Raw genomic sequence first — 22090 nt, forward strand, 5'->3', positions numbered from 1 at the left:
CACGTTTGAACACCCCAACACTAATGTTTCATGAATATTTTTACAAGATTGCAGACATGTTAACTCAAACAAGACCAACTAACAGAGGAAATATCAAAAAGCAAATATTTTCAGACAAACATCGCAAGGTATGTGGTTGACTGACAATCCATTAGCACGACTGTGTCAGACACTCCCCACCTCCCTTTACACACTGACCTTCCCTGCTTGCCCATCCTGCTCTCTCACTTTACAAGGTGTTCCTGACTTCCTGTTCTTTTTCTTCAGCTGCATGTCCTCGTTGGGTCTCATTTCCTTCTCTTCCAGCAGTCGCGGGGCTGGAAAATCACCCTCCTTCCGCAGAAGCTACACACACACAAACATACTCATTACAAAACTTTTAGACACCAGCGCTGGTAAATTTTTATATAACACCACAAAATACAAGGAAATCAATGTTTACATTCTGCTAACCAACAGATTGAGACATACAGAAGTTTATTATGTACCAATAATCATCAAGTTAAATGTACTGTCTGATGGCTGACTATTTTACAATCATTAATGGCTGATGGTGATGCAGATATTGATATGTATCTAGCGCAGTGGATCTCACATGATTTTGCTTCAGGACAAAGCAGCAACCCAACACAGTACCAATATTAATCGCACTAAAGTAAACAACAATGTCCTTAAGTCAAACATTGAAACGTATTAAATATTATTATATACTGCATAGGCCCAACAATATGATTAACAAAATAATTAAAGGAATAGTTCACCCACAAATAATAATGGTCAATTTACTCACCCTGATGTCATACCAAACACGTATTATTTTCTTTCTTCCGTGGAACACAAAAGAAAATTTTAAAAGGTCTTCGCATGGAATTTTGCCATAAAATGAAAGTGAATGGTGACTCAGAGAAGTCAAGCTTCCCAAAAAAAAAAAAAAAAAAAAAAAATAAAACACCTTACGGCAATTTCACATTGCAAGCGTGTGCAGCGCAACTGCAGCGTAACTACAGCTGCTGACTCGCTAGGGCTTTCACACTGGAAGAGTTAAAGCGTTGCAGCCGCGTCTCTATACAGAAATGTAAGTAATTTCTGAGTAACTACATTGAGTATTTCCTTTATTAATGACCATAACTTATAAAATGGTTTTCAGGAGTGGGCCATTGATGAGTATTGCAAATATCATCATCATGAAATCTTATTTACATGATGCTGGTGTAACCTAATGTGCTCTTGTAGAATTTTTTCAATTAGTGACAGCCAATACAATTAGCTCTGCTCCTTACATCATCATTCAGTGGAGAAACTAGGTTTCTACATAAGGGTGAGGGCTACGAGTGATAGGATGGGATCACATGGTTTTGCTCGTCCACTCTTTATAATATAATCAGAAATGAGTAATTATTTTATGTAAAACCACTGAATAATGATATCTCTGTAATTTACCTTACTCTGCACCAACAGCCGAAGCAACTACATCCCATGCTTTTTCCTTTGCCATTTAATCCTAATAAAATGAAGGTCAGAGAGCAATTTGTAACTTCACAATTAGTCCTATGTCATCCATTTGTCAATACAAGAATGAGTCAAGTTCTGAAATTACCAACCATACGAGATGTTGCGTGCATCTGTTTACCAAGTCCATTCAAGGCAGTACTCTCGGCTGTGTATGGGTATTATTGTTAAGCCTATAGGCCTGCTCTATGTATAATAGTATATAACAAGACAGTTTATTTTAGTATTTTTAGGCTCATAACTTGTAGTATACTGTAGTTTTAATTGAGAAAACCATCTTTCTACTTATAATTCAAATAATTTCAATGAGTTTTGTCATTTTACATCTCCAGGCAATATTTATTTTTCTTTTCTGATGTACTCTAATATAAAAACACACCAGACTGGCAATATATGCTTATTTTGTGGAATTTGTACTTTTTCATGTCAAAACATTTGTCTATCATCAGTGCACTGTCACTTTGAGCGTGCTGCAAAAACAGATTCTGAGCTGAAACAGCAGCCGCAATGAAGCTCACATGACGCTCAAGCTACGCTCTTCCGATGGGAATACTCTAACCCAGGGGTCCCCAAACTTTTTGCTGCTAGGGCCAGGTCACTTTGCTATGTTTTCAAGGGGGGCTGGAGTAAGCCTACGGCATTTTTGTCAGATAAATTATTTTTCTGCTTTTATTACATGGATTCATTTTACAATTAAAATCCATTCACAGAACATTATTTTAATATTGGTAACTTTATTGTATCTATACATTTCTTAGCAACTTCCTTTAGGTTGGGCTTACTTTTCATTGTATACATGCCATCTCTGTTGACTAATGTGTGCATCTCAAGAAATGAGGAGGGGGGAAAAAGGTCAAGTCATTTTAAAGGGGACCTATTATTGCAAATTCACTTTTACATGGTGTTTGAACATAAATGTGAGTCGGAAGTGTGTGTACACAACCACCCTACAATGTTAAAAGTCCATCCACTCCTCTTATATTTCTATTAATTAAAAATAGTGTCTCAAAATGACTGGTTTTCATATCAGCTCTAAAGTGACGTCACTTTAGAGCAGGCCACGCCCACGACTGGTGACGGACTCTACCCTATTATCATAGATCCTCCCCTGAGTGATTGACACACAGTCCGCCATTTTTTTCCGCGCTGGAGCAGCTACAGTGAGAAGAATAATGTTACAACTTCGTAAGCGTCATACGTGTTCTGTTGTAGGCTGTAAAAGTGAACATAGGAGTCTTCATGTACTCTTGGCATCAGAGCCACTGAAAACGCAGTGGACAAGTTTTGTTTTTGAAGAAAATGTGCCCCAAAACATACCAAAATTTGTGTATGTTTGTGCAAATCATTTTACACCGGACTGCTTTGTGAATGAGGGTCAATACAAAGCAGGATTTTCAAAAAATTTGACTCTCAAGCATGGATCAGTACCAACTGTTCGTGTTCCAGCTTTATATCCTGAAGATGTAAGTATCGCACTTTATATTTTGTGAACGTTTGCAAATCGCCTTTCCAAATGTGTTTGTTAGCTGATTCCACGACTAATGCAGCTAAAGTTACCATTGTCTCTGATTGTATTCACGGAGACCAGAGCTATGTCGTTATAGCTTGTTTGCAAATGACGTCACGTCACTGCGTTGCTGTGGCGTGAAATGCAGATGGAGGGCAGGAAGTGATTTTCTACATAAGAAGCACTATCACAAACTCAAAATGGCCATGTTTTGCGTCGTTTACAGTTGCTCATACATATATGGCTGAACTCCGGTATTTACGGTGTCAGTCGTATTGGTTCTGATTTGTTGTTGCTATAGTATCCAAAGCAGGAGCTGTAAAGGCACAGCTCTGTTCTTGAAAGGGGGCGGGGAGCAGCAGCTCATTTGCATTTAAAGAGACACGAAAACAGCGTGTTTTGATTCCACCCAAAATGAGGCATTTACAACATGGTATAATAAATGATCCGTGGGGTATTTTGAGCTGAAATTTCACAGACACATTCTGGGGACACCTGAGACTTATATATCTTGTAAAAAGGGGCATAATAGGTCTCCTTTAACAGAAATTTCATAAAATTTTTCTATTGTAGGCTATCAAGAAAAAACTTAAAATCTGTGTGAAATATTACAATTTAGCCTACTTCATCAGTGGATCCATCCATTGGCTCAGAGAACTTTAATAGGTACTCTATCCAGTAGTGTTGATGATTTTGATTAATCTCAGAGAAGAGTCTTTTTAATCTGTTCACCAAAAAGATTTGTGCAGATTAGTTCATTCTCCTGAATGATGACTGATTTATGCATTTCGTTCGCAAATGAGTGTACAAATATGTTCAGTTCCTTCTTGAATGAGATGTCTATCTTGTTCAGACACAAATGACCGACTTGAACTTCAGTGAAGGGGCGTATTCATTCAGCAGGTGAACCCAATGATATCTTCCAAAACAGCCCAAACTTGACTGCTATTGGCTCACGCTATAGTCAGTCTTACAGGCATAAAAAGCCACCAGAGCACACTCGTGCTTTCAGTGCGGGCCGGTCAAAACGTGTGACAGGTATGGTTCTGTAAGCTGGTCAAACATTTCGCAGTTTGGGGATCCCTGTTGTAACCTGTTAACATGGGCACCGGAAAAAAACATCTCAGCTCATGCGCTGCTCAAGCTTGCAATGTGAAACAGGCCTTAGAAACACAGTAAAATTAGCTGATACTACTCTATTTCATAACTATATTCCAAGTCTTCTGAAACAATAATCAACCATACGTTCTACTCACTCCCAAAATGCTGTAAGAAGACTTTACATTTTTCCTTTTGTGTCCCATGTAAGAAAGTCTTAAGGGTTTTGAGCAACATTAGGGTGAGTAAATAATGACAGAATTAACATTTTTGGGATAACTTTTCCTTTAACATGATGGAGGCTGAATAGGAAAACAATTTTGTAAATGCATCAACAGCAGAAGTGTTATTTACTTATATTGTATTAGAATTAGCCATATTACCAAGTGACATATGAATATGCACCAAAACTCAGTAGAGTTTGATTGGACGGAATATCTTTGCAGGGCTCGACAATAAGGACTGCCCGATGGCCTGAAGCCAGTGTGAGAGAGATTCGCGCCAGTTGCTACAACTGTCACTTGGCCGATCAGGCCAGTGTTGCATTTATAATGTAAGTGCAAGCAGACAAAAGGCGAGGGAGTGCACAAATTACATGGAGCAAACAAAGTCTTCGGAGCACTCAAAGACGAGCAAGCGCGATTATATTTAGCTCGCAGAGACGCACAAGCGTATAATAAACTGGACGCGATGAGGCATTGCATGTGCGCACAAGAGTGTGCAGACATAGAGCGAGCTCTCCTAGAACTGTCCTCTCTCTGTTCCAAGTGTCTTAGCAGCAGCAAAGTGTGCAGAAAATAGCAGGGAAAAAACCCCACTTCATGAATTTCGGAGCGGGATTGCACGTCTTGTGCAACATTTTAGGGCGTTTTCACACCTGGCTCATTTGGAGCATTTGTTTTAGAACCTGGCGCATTCTCTCCCTTGGTTCGGTTCGTTTAGGCATATATGAACACGGCAATCACACTCGGATCCGCACCAAAACAATCGGACCGAGAGCACCTGAATGAGGTGGTCTCTGACATATTGCAAATGAACTCTGGAGCTGATCACTTGTGGTTAGAATGCAAACCGACCCAACGGACCAACGAACCAAACAATATCCCTATAAAAACCATGAACATAACTGAGGGATCTTTGGAGAAGATATGTAGATCAGCAATATGTAGATCAGCACTTCTCTGTAATTCATCATCAAAACGTGGATATAGCCTTTTGGCAACTATATTAGATATAACTGCATGTTTAAAATAGAAGCTGTTTTATAATATCAGTATCAGTGGATGAGCTTAATCCTGGAACAGCGAACAAACATAGTGACCAAGAGGACAGCTTGCTCACATGTAACTTTTATTGACATAGTTTTGGTCCGTTTTGAAATGTTGCCTTGTGAAAGCGAACCAACCAAGAAGAAAATGCAACATTGTAACAATTTAGTCCCCGTTTCAGAACAAAGCAAACGGTCTACAGGTCTGAAAACACCCTTAAGTATCCCCATACATTGTGTTCACAGTGCGTGAAATTCCCATATTTTTTTGTTTTAGCATGTTGGTGAAAATAAGTAAACCACACACTGGAACACAAGAAATCAACTGTTTCTTTCTATAGTACTGTAAATCTCTCTCTCTCCATGCATCTTTTTCCGTGTATTGTAAACGCTGTTTAAAGTGCACGCGCACTCATAAATGGAGCGCTAGTTTTGTTCCCACAGTAAAAAAGTGCATTTTCTCTTATTACTTCACCTTTAGAGGCGATGCGCTGAATGAAACGTAATCAACTTTGTTAAACCGCGGTTATACAAGTGGCTGGAAATCATGAGCTGTTCGGTATCAAAAATCTAAATACAGGCTACATTTAATTAATGTTTCAATGCGTAAACATTAATTTCACATGCTAATGGTGCTTGTTATGAAGAAGAAGCAAAAATCACTTTGGCTATTAGTATTATTATTAGAGGAGTTGTTCAGCTCGAAGTTGACATTTAAATCAGTCTAATTCAAATCATCCTCATAACACAACTGTTACATTTCTTGTTTCTGGTCTGTACAGGTATTTTCATTATTTGCTTTGTTTAGGCTATCAGTCAGTTTTGGTCAGTCAACCGATTTATTAGCAAGTCTCCTCTCACATGATTCCTTTTTTTATTACATTCAGCCAATAATCAACCTTTTTCTAACGATCTTGGATGAGACCACTCTCTTGAGCACAGGAGTGCGCACGCACGCATGCACAGGCAGTGAGAGAGAATGAAGACACGTATAGCTGGTTAAAATTAAAGCTAACGTGCTAGTTCAATTTCATGTCTGATAAAAAGCTTTCTTTATCTGTCAAAATGAAGGAAAGCTTTTATATCTATCAATAAAAATTAGCATAACACTTCACAATAAGGTTCCATTTGTTAATATTAGTTAACAACATTGGTTAATGAACTAACAATGAACAATACAGCACTTATTAATCTTAGTTAAAAGGATAGTTCATCCAAAAATGAAAATTCTCTCATCATTTACTCAACCTCATTCCATCCCAGATGTGCATGATTTTCATTCTTCTGAAGAACACAAATGAAGGTTTTTAGAAGAATATTTCAGCTCTGTATGTCCATACAATGCAAATAAATGGGTGCCAAAATTTAGAAGCTCCAAAATCCACATAAAAGTAATCCATATGTCTCCAGTGGTTAAATCCATATCTTCTGAAGCGATGTGATAGGTGTGGGTGAGAAACAGATCAATATTTAAGTCCGTTTTCCTTCACTTTCACATTCTTCGTACATATCACCCCCTACTGGGCAATATGATAAAAATAATTTAAATATTGATGTGTTTCTCACCCACACCAATCATATCGTTTCTGAACACATGGATTTAACCACTGTCATATGGATTACTTCTATGCTCCCTTTATGTGGATTTTGGAGCTTCAAATTTTTGGAACCCATTCACTTGCATTGTATGGACCTACAGAGCTGAGATATTCTTCTAAAAATCTTAATTTGTGTTCTGCTGAAGAAAGAAAGACATACACATCTGGGGTGGCATGAGGGTGAGTAAATTATTAGAGAATTTTCATTTCTGGGTGAACTATCCCTTTAATGTTATTTTCCACATACGCTAAAACATTTTTTAATCAAAAGTTGCATTTGTTAACATGAATGCACTATAAACTAACATTAACAAACAATTAACAATTGTATTATTATTTTTTTAAATAACATTAACAAAGATTAATACATGCTGTAAAAAATATATATGGTTAACTGTTTGTTCATGCTACCTAATGCATTAACTAATGTTAACGAATGGAACCTTTCTGTAAAGTGTAAAAGTATTATCTGTCAATGTTTTTAAAAATCTCTTCTCTTTACTTTCTAATGAGGAAGAGCTTGTTGATAAACTCTCTCCATCGTTGCTGTTGCTGAAGCCATCAAGCTTTCCTACCAGTATCTGTTCTTTCGCAAACATGGAGAGATAAGTGATAGAGTACCTCAAGAATGATGAAAGTACACCTGTCAAACGTGCAATCATATCTAGTATATAGTCGCCAATTGAAGTCTTAATCCAAAACAAACCCTTTTCTCAGAAGTTTTCCATAAAAATTTGCATATCATGATATAAATAATTATTGACCAAAAATTCAAGAATGTTGCGATATAGTTTTTTATATTTTTATATTGCCGACCACTACAATATATTATTCTTAGCTATTCGTGATTGTATGGTCAGTTGCATTTTAATATTTGCATTTTACATGGCCCCCCCTCGCCGCTGTCTATAACCCTATCAGAACAGTCCTGAAATCCAGTTTTGGGTTGCATTAACCAGTTAAGAACCATTAATGTAATGGTCAGCAAACATGGGTTTTGAAATAGCTGATCCGACACCGATACCTACAATATCTATTCCATATCTTTTAATTCAATAATTGTGTTGTAAATCAAAATTTACTGAAATATATTTGGAAACAGAAATAGTTTATTTTTCACTAACAAGAACTGACAAAATGTTGTTAATTGGCTGATTAGGCAGTTACAAATTGCCAAATATTTGTCTATCACTAGTTAGATAATACTTTCTTGGCACTACGATAATGAAAATAACAATTCTCTACACGAAATAAGTTAATATGAAACCTTTAAGAACAAAATAAGCAATTTTCAGCTCTCCACTAAATACAGTTTCAGGAACTCTTTGAAGTTGTCTTCTAACCAGTGGAGGGCAGGTCATGCCCGTCGGTAAGACCATGTGTCCTTGTGTCACTCGGTCCTGCGGATCTCTCTGGGCTGAACCGTGGCCCACTGCTGGACCCAGCGGTGACATCATTTTCTTCGGAGCTGCCATTGAGCTGGCTTGCATCAGAGCCATGCTGGACAGCACTGCTTCACATCCTAACAGCCCTGCCTTAAAACACAACACCAAAACAGAATTTAGAACATAACATGAGCTCTTGTTCCTGAAAGTGCATAATTTATAACATATAACATACAATATTTTTTAACACTAAGCTTGGGCTCCAAACTAACCTACGAGTGCAATGGCACTGGTGCAACCAAAGGCATTTTTCCAGTGCAGGAACTTTTTCTAGTTCCTGAGAGTATTTCAGGTTCTCACTGTTTTTCCGCCATATAAACTAGTTCCACATGGAACTAAAACCTGAACCAAACCAGGAACCTTTTAGTATCTGCTCCTGAGGTGGTAAATTACCTGCAAAGTGGAACTATTTGGGTGGAGTCAGAAAAATGCATTATCAGCCACCAGACAGCCGATAACAGGCATTTTTAAAAGTCTGGTTGGTAACCTTTGTTAAAACTTTTGAGTTGATGCTATTATTGGCTTTTCAAATCAAAATGGATAGATGGACAGACACTGCTGTGCAGGATCTGCTGAGTATTTATGGAAAAGAAAAAAAATGCAGCATCTGCCGACGCGTCCCACCAGCTAGAGGCTGTCTAAACCGAACGTGTTGATGCAAATGTTCCAAGCAGTTTATTTATCTTGTTGGCAGGAGTAGCGCCAGTGCGTGCAGTGCAAAATGGAACAAGATATCCGTTTACTATCAGTGTAGACAGCTTCATTGATTGTAATGGGATCTATTTGCTTTTGACGCATCACGCCGCTCGCATCTGGTGTTGACGGTGTGAGTTTGAAACATCGGCCAGAAACGAGGTGTAAACATAATCTGACTGCCTCGTGAAGTTAGGCTTTGATGACATTAAACTATGTAGATTGAAAACGTATTTATTCATTTATTTAGTTAGATTTTAACACCATGTCAGCAACCCGGCTATTCACATGGCAAACAAAGTTTCATCAATAAATATTTACAATATTAAATAAGACACTTAAAATTTATGCAAGATAAAAACTGTAAAATCTGTTCAGATGGTACTTGTAAAAAAATATCAATTAAACAAGTCTCTGTATAAAAGCATTGTCTGATAGTTTTAAAAGTTTTACAGTTCAGTAAAATGTGCTTGATGGTCATAGGGGTTTGGCAAGGTATACATATGGTAGGCTCTTCACCAGTCAGTAAAAACGCATGCGTTAGTCTTGAATGGCCCATTCGGCATCTGGTAAACACTATTTGGTCATGCCTAAATTTAAAACTTTGAGAGTAATTTCTTTGGATCCTGGGGTTCATTTCATATAATTTATTGCTGTTGCACTCATTCCATTCTGATTGCCACTTATTGGTGATATATGAGTTTATTAATGGCCTGAGGTCAGAGGGTGGTATCAGACATTCCGAGATCTCCAAGTTTAATGCCTCTTTTGTAGGCATTATATCTGCTTTTTCATTTCCTGCCAGACCAATATGTCCCGGCACCCAACAGAGGATAATGTTGAAATCCTTCTGTAATCGATGTATTTTAGTCAAAATGTTTATGATTATGGGATGATCGGTCTCCATGGATTCAAGTGCTTGAAGACAAGACTTTGAGTCTGAAGTGATTAAAACATTTCGTCCTCGACCCTGCTTAATGTTTTCCAGTGCCAGTAGCAGCGCTCGGGCCTCAGCTGTGAAGATTAGATCTCTGTTCTGGAAAACGTATGCCATATTGTTGATCTCCAATCACTACTGCTGCTGATACACTGTTATCCATTTTGGATCCATCCGTGAATACTGTACTATGGAGTGGGAAACTACATTTCAGTTCCAAGGATCCCTGTTGATACACGTTGGGAAGTGTTTCTGCCTTTTTTTAGTTGTGCCAGTGCCTTAATAATAGTTGGTTTTTTCAAGGTCCAGGGTGGAACAGGCCAAAAATGTTACTGTCTTATGTTGTCCAGTTTGATGTTCAAATTCTCCAAGTATGGTTTAATCCATATTCCAAAAGGTTTGATCGCTTTAGGTCTAGCTTCATACAGATCAGAACATTCTGGTTGGAATACTGGTGTAAAGGCCGGATTACTTAGATTTGCTTTGAGTTTGACTGCATATTGTAAGGCCAGTTACAGATGCCTATTCTGGAGGGAAGGTTCACTGGCTTCTGTATAAAGGCTTTCAATGGGACTTGTTCTAAAGGCTCCAAGAGATAGACGTATTCCCTGATGGTGTATTGTGTCAAGTGTTCGAATGTATGACTTCCTTGCCTGACCATACACAATACTCCCGTAATCCAATCGGGATCTAATTAATGTTCTGCAGAGATTTAAAAGAACGGTCGTGTCCGCACCCCATTTTGTATCGGCCAGCAAATGTTTTAAAAAAACATTTCCTCAACATCTTCATATGTGGGATAAAGGTGAATTTATTATCACAGACAAGGCCTAAGAAATTGAAATCATTCACTACTTTAATGGGTTCTCCCTCCATACTCAACTCTGGGTCAGGGTGTAAGGATCTGAGAAGGCAAAAATGCATGCATACTGACTTTGTTTTGGAAAATCTGAATCCATTCTTTATTGACCAGTTGTTTATTTTATTTATGCATAGTTGTAGCTGTCGTTCAATTATATTCATGTTTTTCCCTCTATAGCATATGCATAGGTCGACAACATATAAACTTCGAAAAATGTGAAGGTCAATAACTTTGATTATACTATTGATTTTGATGCTGAATAAAGTTACTGAAAGTATGCTCCCTTGTGGAACTCCTAGCTCTTGTACATGTGAGTTTGATAGTGTAGTTCCTATTTGAACACTAGTGCCCGACCGATATACACTATATGGCCAAAAGTTTGTGGACACCATATGTGCTTGATGAACATTTGATTTCAAAACCTTAGGCATCAATTTCCCCCTTTGCTGTAATAACAGTTTCCACTCTTTTGGAAAGGCTTTCCACTATACTGTATGTAGTAACATGGCTGCAGGGATTTGCTCTCATTCAGACACAAGGCTATCAGTGAGGTCAGGAGCTGATGTTGGTCGATGGGGCCTGACTTACAGTTGCTGTTCCAGTTTACCCCAAAAGTGATCAGTGAGGGGGCCTGGGTAGCTCAGTGGTAAAATATGCTGGCTACCACCCCTTGAGTTCGCTAGCTCGCTAGTTCGAATCCCAGGGCGTGCTGAGTGACTCCAGCCTGGTCTCCGGGAGGGCAGAGTCACATGGGGTAAACTCCTCGTGGTCGCTATAATGTGGTTCATTCTCGGTGGGGTGCGTGGTGAGTTGAGCGTGATTGCCGCGGTGGATGGCATGAAGCCTCCACACGCGCTGTGTCTCCGTGGCAATGCGCTCAACAAGCCACGTGATAAGATGTGCGGGTTGACGGTCTCAGACGCGGAGGCAACTGGGATTCATCCTCCGCCACCCGGACTGAGGCAAATCACTATGCGACCATGAGGACTTAACAGCACATTGGGAATTGGGCATTCCAAATTGGGAGAAAAAGGGGAAAAAAGCGATCAGTGGGGTTCAGGTCTGGGCTTTGTGCAGGCCAGTCAATTTCTTCCACGCAAAACACAGTAAACCATTTCTTTATGGACCTCATTTTGTTCACAGGGGCATTGTCATGCTGGAACAGAAAAGGGCCATCCCCAAACAGTTACCACAAATTGCACACAAAGCCCAAGCCATTACATAAAGAAACATTAAGATTTTTCTTTACTGGATTTAATGGAGTAACCAAATTCATTAATTAGATGGGGGTGACCACAAACTTTTGGCCATATAGTGTATCGGTTGGCCGATATTTGCCTTTCACCAATATATCGGTATCGGCATTTATTTTACCGATATGCGGCGATATGAAAACTTTTTTTCAGAACATATAATGCAGAAAACAATGCTTTAGAATTGGTGTCATAGCGTAGTTTGTCCAACAGAGCATGCTCCGACTCCACTGTTTACAGAGCTGAACTGATGGTGGCTCTGCAGACAGGGCGGAGTTCAGCGGTGTCCTCACGGTAAGTTGTTAACTAGTTTGTGAAATACATACTGGAAACTTAATAAACAATGACCCCATCATTTTCCCTTTTCAATATAACTAATATAACATTAACCTTGTCCCTGACAACCATGTCACTCATGTCTGTTTGCTGTTAGCCAGCTATAGTTTGTCAGTGCAGTAAGTAATGTAACAGATTGAAAGGTAAACACCAGAGCATCTTTTTACAGCTCAGCAGACAATGGTGCGGTGGTGGATTGTGTCTGATTTCATGCTATTACCTAGTTGGTGAGACACAATGCTGGAAAGTAAAATAAACAACGTCCGTCTTTTACTCTCCATGACAACGAGCTTAAAACTAACTAGCTGATCACATAGCTACTTTCATTGTTGTCAGCTGAGTGGAAGATAATGAGTAAATATGTATTCACCAAACTGTTTTGTTCAGGATTCACAGTTTGGTACCCCCTTCAACAGAACAATTCCAGTCATTGCATTTATAAAATGTAATATTTAAAAGTCTGGTTTTCCACCGTTGAAAGTTTCCCCTGAACTTGTATAGCAAAATACGGTGTAACACTGCTGCTTATCTGTTTATCTTGACTTGGCAGTATTAATATAGTCAACATTTGACTGATACTAAACAGTACTGATGATTATTTAGCTATTTATTTTATTTTCATTTATTCTTTATTTTAATGGTCAGCATTTGACTGATACTATACAGTACTGATGTTTATTTAGCTGTTTATTTTATTTTTATTTATTCTTTATTTTAATGGTCAGCATTTGACTGATACTAAACAGTGCTGATGTTTATTAAGCTATTTATTGTATTTTTATTTATTCTTTATTTTCTCAGTGTTCATTTCTAGAATTTGTTGACAATGTATAATAATAATGTCAAGTATTCTTTGATAAAAATATTTGTTTAAGAAAGCAGCCGCAAAATCTGTGAAAAATCCACATAGAAAAGGTCCGTTTTCATTCCAGCTCAAAAATTAAATATATCGGCCACCATATCGGTAATCAGTGAATTTCCCTCTCTAAAATCGGTATCGGTCGGGCTCTATTGAACACGAAAATGTCTGTTTGTCAAGAAGCTGGAGATAAAGATGGGTAGGTTGCCTCTGAGCCAAAGTTCAGAATCAGAATGAGCTTTATTGCCAAGTATGCTTACACATACAAGGAATTTGTCTTGGTGACAGGAGCTTCCAGTACACAACAATACAAAAACAGCAACAAGACTTTTAAAAAATAATTAAAATTGAATAAAAAAATATATAAATATTGAAAAGAAAAAAGTATATATAAAATATAGAATACACAACATATATATAAAAATATATATATATATATATATATATATATATATATACATATACGCACACACACACACACACACACACACACACACACACACACGTAGTGCAAATCTAAATACAAATCGGTTATGAACAGGACAAGTGAATGTAATGGCAGAAGAGGTAGGGTGTGTTGGATAATATAAAAAGACTAAGCTGTGTATTGCACATTAATTATTGCTCAAAGGGGCAGTTTTAACTGTTCATGAGATGGATAGCCTGGGGGAAAAAACTGTTCCTGTGCCTGACGGTTCTGGTGCTCAGCGCTCTGAAGTGTCAGCTAGAAAGCAACAGTTCAGAAAGGTAGTGGGCAGGGTGAGTGGGGTCCAGAGTGATTTTTCCAGCCTTTTTCCTCATTCTGGAAGTTTATAGTTCTTGAAGGGGGCAGGGGCAACCAATAATCCTCTCAGCAGTCCGAACTGTCCTTTGTAGTCTTCTGATGTCTGATTTCGTAGCTGAACCAAACCAGACAGTTATTGAAGTGCAGAGGACAGACTCAATGACCGCTGAGTAGAACTGTATCAGCAGCACCTGTGGCAGGTTGAACTTCCTCAACTGGTGAAGGAAGTACAACCTCTGCTGAGCCTTTTTCACAATGGAGTCAATGTGGGTCTCCCACTTCAGGTCCTGTGAGATGGTAGTGCCCAGGAACCTGAATGACTCCACTGCTGTCACAGTGCTGTTTAGAATAGTGAGGGGGGTCAGTGTTGGGATGTTCCTCCTAAAGTCCACTATCATCTCCACTGTTTTGAGCGTGTTCATCTCCAGGTTGTTTTGACTGCACCAGACAGCCAGCTGTTTAACCTCCCTTCTGTATGCAGACTCATCGTCATCTCGGATGAGGCCGATGACAGTGGTGTCGTCTGCAAACTTCAGGAGCTTGACAGAGGGGTCCTTGGCGATGCAGTCGTTGGTGTAGAGGGAGAAGATTAGTGGGGAGAGCACACAACCCTGAGGGGCACCAGTGCTGATTGTACAGGTGCTGGAAGTGAATTTCCCCTGTCTCACAAGCTGCTGCCTGTCTGTCAGAAAGTTGGTAATCCACTGACAGATAGACGTGGGAACAGAAAGTTGGTGTAATTTAGTCCAGAGGATAGCTGGGATGATGGTGTTGAAAGCTGAACGGAAGTCCACAAAAAGGATCCTTGCATATGTCCCTGGTCTGTCCAGATGTTGCAGGATATGATGCAATCCCATGTTGACTGCATCATCCACAGACCTGTTCGCTCGATAAGCAAATTGAAAGGGATCTAGAAAGGGTCCAGTGATGTCCTTCAGGTGGGCCAACACCAGTCTCTCAAATGACTTCATGACCACAAACGTCAGGGCGACAGGTCTGTTGGTCATTAAGTCCTGTGATTTTTGGTTTCTTTGGGATGGGGATGATAGTGGAACATTTGAAGCAGCATGGGACTTCACACTGCTCCAGTGATCTATTGAAGATCTGTGTGAAGGTGGGGGCCAGCTGGTTAACACAGGATCTAAGACATGCAGGTGAAACGCCATCTGGGCCCTGTGCTTTCCTTATCCTTCGTTTTCGAAAGACGCAGCTCACATCATCTTCACAGATCTTAAGTGCAGGTTGAGTAGCAGGAGGGGGGAGGAGGGGGGTTGCAGGAGGTGTTGGTGTTTGTGTGAAGTGAAGGTCGGAGTGGGTGTGGGGTGTGAGATTGGGCCTTTCAAATCTGCAGTAGAACACATTAAGGACGTCAGCCAGTTGTTGGTTCCCTACAGGGTTGGGTGTAGGAGTCCTGTAATTGTTCGTACAGGTCTTTGAGTATTCCATATCTCCAAGTGGTATCATAGACCTTCTCAAGGTCAAAGACAGCTACAGCATGTCCCAGACAAATAATTCAAGTCTGATAAGGTGGTCCAAGGTGCTTTTGCCTCTTCTAAACCCACACTGGTAATCACTAATCTTATGCTCCGATTCCAGAATCCATATCAGATGGTCGTTGATCATTCTCTCAATGGTTTTGCAGAGAGAGCTAGTCAGAGCTATTGGAAGGTAGATGTGAATAATAATTGCTTCTTGCCACGAAGGTGGTATATTCCCTGTTTTCCAAACATTATTAAAAATCTCCAGGAGTAGTAGTAGTGTTGTATGTGGTAAGTGCTTCAGAAATTCGTAATGGATTCTGTCTGGTCCAACTGCGGTATTATGGGAATGTTTGATAGCCCTTGTAAGTTCCACTATAGTGAAGGGTTGACTATATGGCTCAGTGTTATTTGAGTGGAAATTCAGAAGTTTCTGTTCCTGTTGTATACGTATCTTATTGAATTCCGGTCGGAAGTTGTCTAATGAATTCTTTCAAAAGATTTTGCTAGTATATTGGTTAATTCTTGAATCGTAGTTACGAGAGTTTCTTGATGCTTGATGTGTCGGATTTGAGATTCTTCATCTTTGTTTTTCATTTTTCGAATTAGGTTCCAGATTTTTGGTGATGGTGTATTTGCTATTAGGTTACATACATATTTTCTCCAACTCTGTCTTTTTGCATCATTAATAATCCTTTGTGCTTGGCATATCTTAAATCTTACTAGATTTTCTTATGTTGGGTGTCTGTTGAAGATTCTCTCTGCTTTTTTCCGAGCTTTTATGGCTTTTTTGCAGTTGTCATCAAACCATGGGTTATGCCTGCGACTTGGTTTTGGTGATTTCTTAGGGATAGTATAATTTGCTATTTCGATCAGCTTGTCTGTGAAACTTGTAACTGGGTCTTGGCTGTCTTGGGTTGCTGAGTTAAGTTCATCGTAACATTGGGTCTGGAATAGGTACCAGTTTTAGATTGGACAGGTACCAGTACTAGATTGGACTCAAGATGGCGCCGAGTATGGCTGCTGCGTTGCAAGCTCCGACACAACACTGCAGTTTTTTGTTTGTTTTGTTCACAATTTTATGGGTTTTTTTGGTCTTGGATGTTGTTTGCCTTATTGTCTACGACAGACAAACACTTTTGGACATTGGTTCTGCAATAGCACACCGAAAACCGGACTTTAAATACCTCAATGCCGACCCGCTGTTTACAAACATGCCAGCGGAGCCCTTTGTCTGGGCAGCCCGGCCACGGAAACGCAGAAGGAAAAGGGGAAATAGAGCCGGCGTTCTCATCAGAGTAAGACTTTGCGCAAATCGACCCCCGCTACCCAATATTCTACTGACAAATGTTCAGTCTCTGAACAACAATCTCTGCGAGCTGAGAGCGCGGATCTATTTCCAACGAAAGACGAGGGACTGCTGCATTATCTGCCTAACAGAAACTTGGATGTCTGCGGAGATTCCAGACTCAGCCATTGAACCCGCGGGGTTCTCCGTGCACCAAGCGGACAGAGCGAAAGACCTCTCAGGTAAAAGCAGAGGTGGTGGTGTATGTTTTATGATCAACAAATCCTGGTGTGATCAGAGGAACGTACATTCTATCAAGTCTTTCTGCTCTCCTGATCTGGAATTTATCATGCTTCTGTGTCGACCATTCTGGCTACCGAGGGAATTCACAGCAGTCAATATCACTGCTGTGTACATCCCGCCACAAGCTGACACAGACCGGGCACTCAAGGAACTGTATGGGAGTATAAGTGAGCAGGAAACCGCGCACCCTGAGGCCGCATTCATTGTGACTGGGGACTTTAACAAAGCCAATTTTAAATCAATTGCACCAAAATACCACCAACACATCAGTTTCAACACACAAGGGGACCGGGTTTTGGACCACTGCTACTCTCCCTTCCGGGATGGCTACAAATCCCTCCCCCGCCCACCATTTGGTGAATCAGACCACTCTTCCATTCTGCTTCTGCCCGCTTACAGGCAGAAACTGAAACAGGAAGCACCCACCCTCAGAACGATCCAGTGCTGGTCGGACCAATCAGATTCCACGCTACAAGACTGTTTTGATCAGGCAGTTGGGAGATGTTCCAGTCTGCCTCTGATGATGACATCAAGCTTTACACTGATAGCGTAACATGTTTCATCAGAAAGTGCATAGAGGATGTTGTTCCGACCAAAAAAATATGGATCTACCCCAACCAGAAGCCATGGATAAATAGCGATGTTCGCGCTGCACCTCCACTTTTAATTCCAGGAATGCGGAGGAGCATAAACAAGCCAGTTATGCCCTCCGCAGCCAAACGCCAGTACAGGGACAAGATTGAAGGACAGTTTAACACCACCAGCTCTAGAAGCATGTGGCAGGGAATTAATATCATCACGGACTTTAAAGGGAATAAAAACTCTGCCATGAACACCGCTGCCTCTCTCCTGGATGAGCTAAATATTTTTATGCTCGTTTCGAGGGGAATAACACCGCCCTCGCAGAGAGAGCTCTCGCGGCCGAAGCTACAGAGGTTAGTTCACTCTCCGTCTCTGTAGCGGATGTAATCCGATCCTTCTGACGGGTGAATATCCGTAAAGCTGCGGGTCCAGACGGCATTCTGGGCCGTGTCATCGGAGCGTGCGCGAACCAGCTGGCTGGTGTTTTTACAGACATTTTCAACCTTTCCCTCTCATTGTCTGTGGTCCCCACATGCTTTAAAACGTCCACCATTGTGCCTGTAACAAAGCAATCTAAAATCACTTGCTTAAATGACTGGTGTCCTGTTGCTCTGACCCCCATCATCAGCAAATGCTTTGAGAGACTAATCAGTTATTACATCTGCTCTGTGCTGCCTCCATCACTGGACCCATTGCAGTTTGCTTACCGCAACAACCGCTCCACTGATGATGCCATTGCATCTACATTGCATTACACACTGCTCTCTCCCACCTGGAAAAAAGGAACACTTATGTGAGAATGCTGTTTGTAGACTACAGCTCAGCATTCAACACCATAGTGCCTTCCAAGCTTTACGTGAAACGCCGGGTTCTGGGCTTAAACAGCTCGCTGTGCATCTGGATCCTGGACTTCCTGTCAAGCAGATGCCAGGTGGTTAGAATGGGCAGAAACATCTCCTCATCACTGTCCCTCAACACCGGAGCCCCACAGGGCTGTATTCTCAGCCCACTCCTGTATTCCCTGTACACACATGACTGTGTGGCAACATATAGCTCCAATGCCATCATTAAGTTTGCTGATGATATGACGGTGGTAGGTCTGATCACTGACAATGATGAAACGGCCTACAGAGAGGAGGTGCACACTCTGACATGCTGGTGTCAGGATCCCTCAACGTCAGCAAGACAAAGGAGCTTGTGATGGACTTCAGGAGAAAAGACAGAGAACACAGTCCCATCACCATCAATGGAGCACCGGTGGAGAGAGTCAGCAGCTTCAAGTTCCTCGGTGTCCACATCACCGAGGAACTCACATGGTCCGTCCACACTGAGGCCATTGTGAAAAAGGCTCATCAGCACCTCTTCTTCCTGAGATGGCTGAGGAATTTTGGAATGAACCGCCACATCCTCACACAGTTCTACACCAGCACTGTAGAGAGCATCCTGACTGGCTGCATCACTGCCTGGTACGGCAATAGCACTGCCCACAACCGCAAAGCCCTGCAAAGGGTTGTACGAACTGCCAGACACATCATCGGAGGTGACCTTCCCTCCCTCCAGGACATATATACCAGGAAGTGTGTGACAAAAGCTTGGAGGAACATCAGAGACTCCAGCCATCCAAGCCATGGGCTGCTCTCACTGCTACCATCAGGCAGGCAGTATCACAGCAACAGGACCCGCACCAGCCGACTTCATGATAGCTTCTTCCCCCAAGCAATCAGACTTTTGAACTCTTGATCTCCCACGATCAATATACATCAGCACTGCACTTTATTCATCTTATTATCTCACACTGGACTGTCATAAATTATATTCTCTCTTAACAACACACTGGCAACTGACCATCAACCGACAGCTTGAATGTCAATACAGTACAATACAACCTACTGTATATTTTATATATACTATTTTTATTGTATAATGTGTATTCTATATTGTGTGTGTGTGTATTCTACATTGTGTGTATTGTATACTGTACAATATTCTATATTGTGTGTATTGTATACTGTACATTGTTTATTATTATTTGTATATTGTGTTGTGTGTAATTATGTGTTATTTAGATATGTAAATTGTGATGTGTAAATCTGTTTATTGTAAATTGGTATATGTCTCATTACTGTCATTACTGCTATGTTGCTCGGAACTGCACCCAGGACTTTCACCCACTATTGCACTTGTGTATATGGTTGTGTGCCAATAAAAGTGATTTAATTTGATTTGAGTTGGCTTTCTTGAGATGCCATCTTGGAATATTATGTTGGATATTTGATCTTATAGATGTAATGATTAGGGGAAAATGATCACTTCCACATAGATCGTCCCAGGTGCGCCATGAGAAATCAAGCAAGAGATCAGGTTTGCATATTGTTAAATCAATTTCTTTGTTACTGATGAAGTCTTCAAGTATTTTTCCCTACCTATTTGTGCGATTTCCTCCCCATAATGGGATGTGACCGTTTAAGTCACCTGCAAGTATGTAGGGGGTTGGGAGTTGATCAGCAAGATTGTTTAGATCTTGAAGTGTAACAGGTGTATCTAGAGGCAAGTAACTGGAACATAATGTGATGGCCCTATGGAGGGTTAAACGTATAGCTATTGCTTGTAGATTAGTATCTATTGTGACTTGACTGTGAATTACATTGCGATGAACTAAGATGCTTACTCCTCCTGAAGGACGTTGTATGTTTGGTCCATCTGCATTAAAACTTACAAACCTTCTTATGAATATTTGACTCTTTGGTGATAAGTGTGTTTCTTGGAGACAAAATGCAAGAGGGTTAAAAAACATGGCTAGTCATTGACGCTCTGCAAAGTTTTGTAGATTGAAAATAAAGAAAATTAAACATGACTACGAAAGAATAAAGGATCATAAAATTATTTATGTTCAAGGATTATCACTAGCATAGCTTGTACATTGGACAAGTTTGTACATGTATACAGTTTGCCCGTTCTACTTTTCAGTGCTTAAAATGTTTTACTAACCACGTTTGCACAGTTTTTGAACCTTTCAAAGGTTTCACTGTTTGTATTATGCACTAATATAGATGTTTTTATTTTTAACTCTATAAGTGAATGTTTTTTTTTACGTTCGTCATGTGTACATACAGTAGAACTAAACTATGAATTGCAGCATTGATTTAATTGCTAGTTGAAATCAGTGTTAATAAGGTCCATACACAATTAGGCCTGTCGCGATTATTAAATAACCGTCTGATCACGGTTATTTGATCTAAACGCGGTTATTTGAGACAACCGCGATTACTGGGCATTCAAATTCCAATCACATTTTAATGCCCAAATAAGGAAATTTTAAGCTGATATACTGTATAAATACCATGAACAGAACGTTTGTGTGTCATTCAGTTGAACTCCGCATCAGAGCATCACTGAGCCGCACTGCGGAGGTCAACCAGCTCCTGTCCTGAGTGCGCACTGTCAGCAGAGGCTCAAGCCAAAATCCCACAAAAATATAAACGATCAAGTATTAACTTTGATCCTGAAAGCAAAGAGCTCCAGTTTCACTTTAAACAATCGTGTAATGGCAAATGTTCCTGGTTTATACACGCTGTGTTAATGACACGCAGTGACAAAGAGACACACACTTAATCTATTCCTGTGGAGTGATAAAATGATGAAACAAAATCTCAAAGGTTCTGCTTCATGACAAATAAGGGCTTGTAGGTTTAATCAGAGCGTTAAAATTATGTGTGAAAGTGAAGAAATTAGGAAAGAAATATTTTACTACTGCATAATATAATAAAACTATAATAAAATATATATAAAAATTATATTTTATTTAAAAAATTATAAAATATACGAGTTCAAAAAACAAGTGTAAATGTAAAATTGACCAAAACTAAAGCTGACCAAAAAGAGAGACATATTTTAATTATTTTTAATATTTTGATATTTATTTTAATTTTCATGTCATTCATAAGTTTTTAAAGCCTTAAAAGGACATCATAGTTTATCCCTATTTTATTATTTGATATATATATTTGAAGTTAAATATGTAAAAATTACTTCTTTAGGTGTATGAAGCACACATGCAAAAAAAGCACACCTTAAAAAATATGACAATTATATGACAATTAATCGTGAAAGCCCTTAACGAGGCAATTAATCGTCATAGCCCTAAAACAGACAATTAATCATCATAAATCGCAATTATTTGTTTGACAATTAATTGTCAGCTGAACAGCTTACGGTAGCATTAAATCAGTCTCTTCTCTTGCTCTCCTGTTTTTTTCTATCTCTTACAACTCCGAGCGCATCCTGTCCATGT

General features: G+C 39.9%; 1 protein-coding gene across 10 annotated transcripts in view; it reads right to left on the minus strand.

The window, feature by feature from the left end:
* The window catches only part of znf740a (zinc finger protein 740a), an 84302-nt gene that overhangs the window by 58230 nt on the left and 3982 nt on the right, over positions 1-22090 (minus strand). For all 10 annotated transcript variants that reach the window (XM_051676632.1, XM_051676639.1, XM_051676638.1 and 7 more), the window contains exons 3-4: positions 8323-8514; positions 199-345 (exon numbers count right to left, since the gene is read on the minus strand). In XM_051676632.1, coding sequence (XP_051532592.1) covers positions 199-345; positions 8323-8514 — 339 coding nt within the window. The remainder of the gene's footprint in view (positions 1-198; positions 346-8322; positions 8515-22090) is intronic.

Source organism: Myxocyprinus asiaticus, chromosome 37, assembly GCF_019703515.2.
Source record: "Myxocyprinus asiaticus isolate MX2 ecotype Aquarium Trade chromosome 37, UBuf_Myxa_2, whole genome shotgun sequence".
NCBI classification, from domain to species: Eukaryota; Metazoa; Chordata; class Actinopteri; order Cypriniformes; family Catostomidae; genus Myxocyprinus; species Myxocyprinus asiaticus.